Source organism: Gossypium arboreum, chromosome 9, assembly GCF_025698485.1.
Source record: "Gossypium arboreum isolate Shixiya-1 chromosome 9, ASM2569848v2, whole genome shotgun sequence".
NCBI lineage: Eukaryota > Viridiplantae > Streptophyta > Magnoliopsida > Malvales > Malvaceae > Gossypium > Gossypium arboreum.
In genome coordinates this window covers 4,336,089-4,341,745 of record NC_069078.1, presented here as the reverse complement: position 1 = coordinate 4,341,745, position 5,657 = coordinate 4,336,089, and the positions used below count along the sequence as shown (strand labels likewise).

The window sequence follows — 5,657 nt, the reverse complement described above, 5'->3', positions numbered from 1 at the left end:
CCAAAAGGGCAATATTCCCTACCTTTTGAAATGCGCAGCATAAGGGAGGACCAAAATGAAAACCAAAATAAATTACTGGGCACATTTAAAAAACAAAAAAACTTGATTTTATAACAATAAAAAGGCGGAAGGGCTAAAAGTAGAATTAGCCCTTCCGTTAAAAAAACGCGGATCCTAGGCCGGAGTGGATCGGATAGGGTCGGTCTCCCCAAAACGACGTCGTTTTGACGTCTGAGGAGACCAACCACAACGGTGCGGTTTTGGTCCTTTATAAAAGCTTAAATTTTTTTTAAAAAAAAAATTCATTCTCCTCAAAGTTTTAAAAAAAAAAAAACAAAAGAGGCTTCTCTCTTCTCTCTGTGCTAGCCCAAAATCCGGCGAGGTCTCCGACCGATCGCCACCGTGGTCCGCCGCCGGCTCCTGGAAAACCAAAAAAAGGTATTTTTCTTCCCCTTTTTTATTTCTTTTTTTATCCACTCTTCATATATGTATGTATGTATGTAAAAATCAATTCGTAAAGCGAAAAAAAGAAAATGAAAATGAAAAGAAAATAACCTTTTGCTCAGTTTTGAACCCTTTTTTTTATTTCTCTTTCGATCTGCAGTTTTTATTTATATATTTGAATCTCGTTTTGTTGTTTGTTTTTGATTCTATTCTTGAAAAAAAACCTCCTTACATTCAGTTTTTGTATGGCTTTTATAGCCATTTTACAATGCCCTAATCCTATTGCTTGCGTGTTTGTTTCATTTTGCAAGCCAGTTGATGGCAGTGGAGCAGGTGGTGGTGGCAGACGGTAGACGTGACAGGCATAGGGCGATGGGACAGGGGGCAGAGGCGGTGCCTAGGGTTAGGAGCGGCTAGGTTTTTTTTTGGTTAAGGTTTGGGCTTTGGGTTTATTTAATGGGCTTGGGGTTTTTTAGGTTTTTTAAGGTTTGGGCTAATTAGTTTTGGGTTTGGGGTCTGTTTAGTTGGTTGGGTTTTATTGGCCCGGACAAATTAGGCTTGTAACAGAACCTATTGTGGAAAAGAAGTCGTAATGATAAAGTTTTATCTTTATTAGTGGGATTTACTCATCTAATTCGGTTATTGATAAATCTAAGGCTCATGATTGAGATGATCATCAAGATGTAGGTACCTGCATTGGTGTATAACTTATAGTTGTACATCATATATAGATTAACTAAACCTTAAACCATTACTCTTATCATCCCCTATTGCCTAAGTTGGTTTATATCTTATAGGAAAATCCTACAATTGGTGTATATCTTAGTGGGTTTAGCTAACTATTCAACTAGAACTAAGATTAAGCAAACACTCTCAATATTTAACTCTCTTTTAGATTATTCCTTAATCCAACTCTCACTTAGATTAATTATGAAAAAGAAATTTAACATAAACTTATTTCTAAGTTATATTGATCAATAACTCATTAATTTCCGATTTACTTCACCACTATTTGAGCAGTTAGTTTATAACCAACATCAAATCAACAAACAAAAATAATAAATCAATACTAAGAACAGTAATTGAAAAAAAAAAACTCTTATTGAATAATTGCAGCTCCAATCTCTATTCAAGTGTTGTATGGATGAATGTTAGCATGACAACTACAATTACTTTGAAAGAAAATCAATAAAAAACTAAAAGAGAAAAAGATAATAAAAACTAATTAAGCACCATTTGTCTCTCTCTATTAAGACTTAAAAATGATTATTTATAGCCTTTTGGGGGGTAAAAACGAAATTGAGGGCAAATAAACAACAAAACGACATGGTGTTGCCTCTGTTTGCACGAACAGCATGCTCCAACACACGTTGCTTCTATTACTCCATATTTTTCTCCCTTTTTTTTCAACCTCCGTCTTGTTTCCACTTGTATTCGAACTAGCTTCTCATTCCAAATTAGACCTAATTCAAGTCAACATTTATTTATATATATGGTTTGAAATAATTTAACTAAAATTAAGTAAAAAAATATAAAATGTAAATACGATACAATTCATGAAATCTACGCTAATTATTCAACTAAATACAATATTTTACTTTAGAACTAACATAAATCTAAGTGAGTAGAATTACAATTCAATGGTCTTTCATGTTTGATTGAATAGCCTTTGTTTTTGTCTTGTTCTTCACTTTAAAGAGGCTAATGTTTGGATTAGGTGCTGCTACTTGTGTTTTTTTTAAATTTCCCCTGCTCTTGTAGCTTTCTTTTGCTACATTATTAATAAGATATCTTTACTTAGCAAAAAAAAAAGACATGGTTTCTATATCAATTTTCTCCACTAAAATTAATGATAATAAAAGTAGGGGTTAAGGTTTAGAGTTTATACCCAGAACTTATATTTGCAAAAAAAGACATAGAGGGTAGCATTCAAAAGTAGAATGCTAACATCTGATGTCGAATGAAAAGACATAAAATAAAGAGATCTAATAACAAGGAGATGCCTCACATTGTTCAAATAATGTTAGACATGAAAATTAAGTTGAAGAAATGGCATGGATTTAACCATCTTCCCTTGAATCCTGAGCTTGAATTTTGCCTTTATCATCCAAATACATATCATGTTCCTTGAGTTGCAAGAGAGAAATAGCTTGGAGACGATTTGTTACTAGTCTTTTTCGAGAAAGGAACTCTTGAGACACACACTTCATTGTAGGTCTGAACTTTGGGTTCGACCTTAAGCAAGCAAAGGCCACAGTTGCAGCAAAAACAATATCCTTTGCAACTCTTCGATCGCTTGGAAGCGATAAACGTGGATCTAAAATATCACTTAACATTATATTCTTGGAAAATGATGCCGATAGTGATACCAAGAGTTCACCAGGATGCTTTCCCATGAGTGTTTCAAGTGCCAATACTCCAAAACTATAGACATCGCATTTTTCAGTTACAACCATAGTATAAGCAAGTTCTGCATTTAACAACAAAAGAAACCCAATTAAAATATAATCGTTAAAATCATTTAAAAGATAAAAAATCTTCGTTCTTTATAACAAAAGAACTTGAGCACTTGATAATTCATGGCACTATATGCATAAACTGTTGCTAATCTTTAACCACATGCATTTGAAAAATAGCTAATATGCCACTTTTCATTATGGTCTAAGAATCGGGGTCTAGTTTTCAATACCTACAAGGCATACTTAGAACCCAAAGTAGAATAACAAAACAAAAACAGACTCAAAGGCTAGAAACTTGACCTGGTGCAATATAACCGTAGGTGCCAACAAGCATTGTTTGATTAGACGAATCAGGGTCAATGAGTCTAGCTGTGCCAAAATCCGAGACACAAGCCTCAAGATTGAAGTTCAATAAAATGTTATTGCTTGATATGTCTCGATGAATTATTGGTGGGTGGCAATCATGATGCAGATAAGATAAAGCACATGCTGTATCTTTGATTATCATCACTCTTTTGATCCAATCCAGCTCCATTGCTTCGTTATCATGGGCGAGAACACAAAATAAGCTCCCTCGAGCCATGTATTCGTAAATCAAAAACATGCAACGATTATGGAGACAAAATCCATGAAGCTTCACTATGTTCTTGTGTCGTATTTCTGATAATATTTTTGCCTCATTCTTGAAACTCTTTTCAAAAGTTGTGACCTCTGCTTCTCTATGATTAAGTTTCTTTACAGCAACAATCTTTCCACTTGGTAATTGTGCTCTATAAACACTACCATAACCACCAGTCCCAATCCAGTATCGGTTGTCAAAGCCCTCTGTCGCATTAATGATGTCTTGAAATGCAATTCTTCCATCAAAGTTCAAGATTGAGAATAAATCTCCATTTTTTGTGACATTTGATTTAAAAGTATTCCTACTCTGCATCTTAAGTAAAGAAGAAAACCCATAGACAATAAGGCTAAAAAGCCAACAATTGGGATGACGATTCTAGCAATTATTACCTTGTTGCCTGGTGTAGAAGGGCAAAGAAAGAAACCTGGTATCTTTCCACATAAGTGCTTGTTTCCCCGAAATGAGTCAGGGGGAAAACCACTCAAGTAATGTGGAATAGGACCCTCCAGAAAGTTATAGGACAAATTGACCTTTTCCTTTGGCGTTAAGGATTTAGGAATCATGCCCCTTAGCTTGTTGTGGCTAAGATCCAAAATGCTTATGTTAACCATGATACCAAATTGATGTGGTATTTCTCCCTCGATGAAGTTATGTCTTAGATCAAGAATATGAAATGGACAGACTAAAACTTCAAAGGGAATGCTTCCAATTATTTGATTGTTACTCAAAGACAATTCTTGTAAAATTGAGCAATCCCCAATTTGAGATGGAATAGGTCCAATCAATTTGTTATTGGAGAGGTTAAGGCATCTTAAATCTTTCAAATTCTCCACTACTTGTGGTAAGGGACCTTCTAAAACATTCGAATCAAGGTACAAATATCTCAATCTAGACAAAGAAGATATTGATGAATGGATCAAACCACTGAGCCTGTTTTTACTTAGATCCAATGCAACCAAATTCTTCATGTTTCCAATTTCATAAAGGATAGGGCCTTCTAGCATGTTTTCATTGAGATATAGTTTAACCAAACTCTTCATGTTTTGTAATTCAGATGGAATGAAACCACTAATTTGGTTGGAAGTGAAGTACAAAAATTTCAAATTGGTTAAGCGACCCAAAGTTGGAGGAATTGCCCCAGTGATTTGATTGAAGGATAAGTCCAACTGTTTTAAATTGGTTAATTTGCCTAAGGTAGAAGGGATACGACCACTAATTTGGTTTTTGGATAGGTTCAACATTTTTAAAGTGGTTAAGTTGCCCAAGGTAGAAGGAATGGGACCAAGAATTTGGTTATTGGATAGGTCCAACTGTTTCAAACTCTTCAAGTTTCCCCAATCTAGGGGGATAGAACCTTCAAAAGAGTTACCAGAAAGGTTCAGTTCTTTTAAACGTGTAAGTTTTCCAAGGGATTGAGGTAGCTGACCCGTTAGATAATTGTGATAAAGATAAATTCTTGTGATGCTTCTAGCATTATCACATAAAATACCTGGCCAGGTGCAACGTTTCGAAGTGTCATTGCTGTGCCAACTCCACCAACCAGTACGGAGGAGAGCTTCGGCTTCCATTTCTAGCGAGGATATTGTGTCCAATCTGGTTGAATCAGTACCCAAAGTTGGAACAATGGCAACCACGAAAGAAATCAAAACATAAGAAAGGACAAAGGTAGTGAAACAAACAGGTGAGGCCATCTTTGAGCTTATTTCTGTATGTTTTGGTAATAGTATAGGTTCGTGATTTCCAGGCTAATAAGTTAATCGAATTTAAACAAAGTTTATTGCTTTGGAAGTCAAGGTCTTCTTAATCCAACTTAAACAAAGTTTATTGCTTTGGAAGTCAAGGTCTTCCCTTCTATAATATCGTTTGAGCCCTGTGGTCACGGCTTGCCATGAGAGGCCAATAATGACCCACACGGGAACCATTAATTTGTTCATTCATAATTTCTCCATTATGATCATTCTTCGAAATTAGAGGTGTACATGGGCTGAGTCACCCGGCTCGGCCCGAAGGCCCGCCCAAAATTTGAGAGGGCTTGGGCAAAAATATAGGCCCGAAAAATGGGTTTGGGCAAAAAAATAAGGCCCGTTTAAAAAACGGGTCTGGCCTCGGTAAGACATTTTTGGCCCGAGCCT

General features: G+C 35.7%; 2 protein-coding genes and 1 long non-coding RNA gene across 3 annotated transcripts; 1 reads left to right on the top strand and 2 right to left on the bottom strand.

Moving 5' to 3' along the window:
* The first annotated feature begins 299 nt into the window (after positions 1–299).
* On the top strand, positions 300–1,065 carry LOC108456426 (uncharacterized). Its single transcript, XR_001866912.2, has 2 exons — positions 300–438; positions 760–1,065. It is a non-coding gene; the product is annotated as an uncharacterized LOC108456426 (long non-coding RNA).
* A 1,198-nt stretch (positions 1,066–2,263) lies between these two features.
* LOC108455045 (MDIS1-interacting receptor like kinase 2-like) lies at positions 2,264–4,211 on the bottom strand. Its single transcript, XM_053019372.1, has 2 exons — positions 3,204–4,211; positions 2,264–2,914 (listed from the first exon to the last, which is right to left on the bottom strand). Exons 1-2 carry the CDS (start codon positions 3,835–3,837, stop codon positions 2,505–2,507), a joined length of 1,044 nt encoding a protein of 347 aa, XP_052875332.1. The 5' UTR covers positions 3,838–4,211; the 3' UTR covers positions 2,264–2,504.
* On the bottom strand, positions 3,839–5,336 carry LOC128280748 (LRR receptor-like serine/threonine-protein kinase ERL1). The gene is made up of 2 exons (XM_053019093.1): positions 3,915–5,336; positions 3,839–3,871 (listed from the first exon to the last, which is right to left on the bottom strand). Exons 1-2 carry the CDS (start codon positions 5,214–5,216, stop codon positions 3,839–3,841), a joined length of 1,335 nt encoding a protein of 444 aa, XP_052875053.1. The 5' UTR covers positions 5,217–5,336.
* Positions 5,337–5,657: the final 321 nt, after the last annotated feature.

What these genes read in the sequence shown, in the direction of transcription:
- LOC108455045 (XM_053019372.1), bottom strand. Translation starts at nt 3,837, where the DNA reads ATGCAGAGTAGGAATACTTTTAAATCAAATGTCACAAAAAATGGAGAT. An exon ending in CTACGGTTATATTGCACCAG is followed by an intron (nt 2,915 to 3,203) that starts GTCAAGTTTCTA and finishes TGTTAAATGCAG; the next exon opens with AACTTGCTTATACTATGGTT.
- LOC128280748 (XM_053019093.1), bottom strand. Translation starts at nt 5,216, where the DNA reads ATGGCCTCACCTGTTTGTTTCACTACCTTTGTCCTTTCTTATGTTTTG. An exon ending in CTTCTACACCAGGCAACAAG is followed by an intron (nt 3,872 to 3,914) that starts GTAATAATTGCT and finishes TTGGCTTTTTAG; the next exon opens with CCTTATTGTCTATGGGTTTT.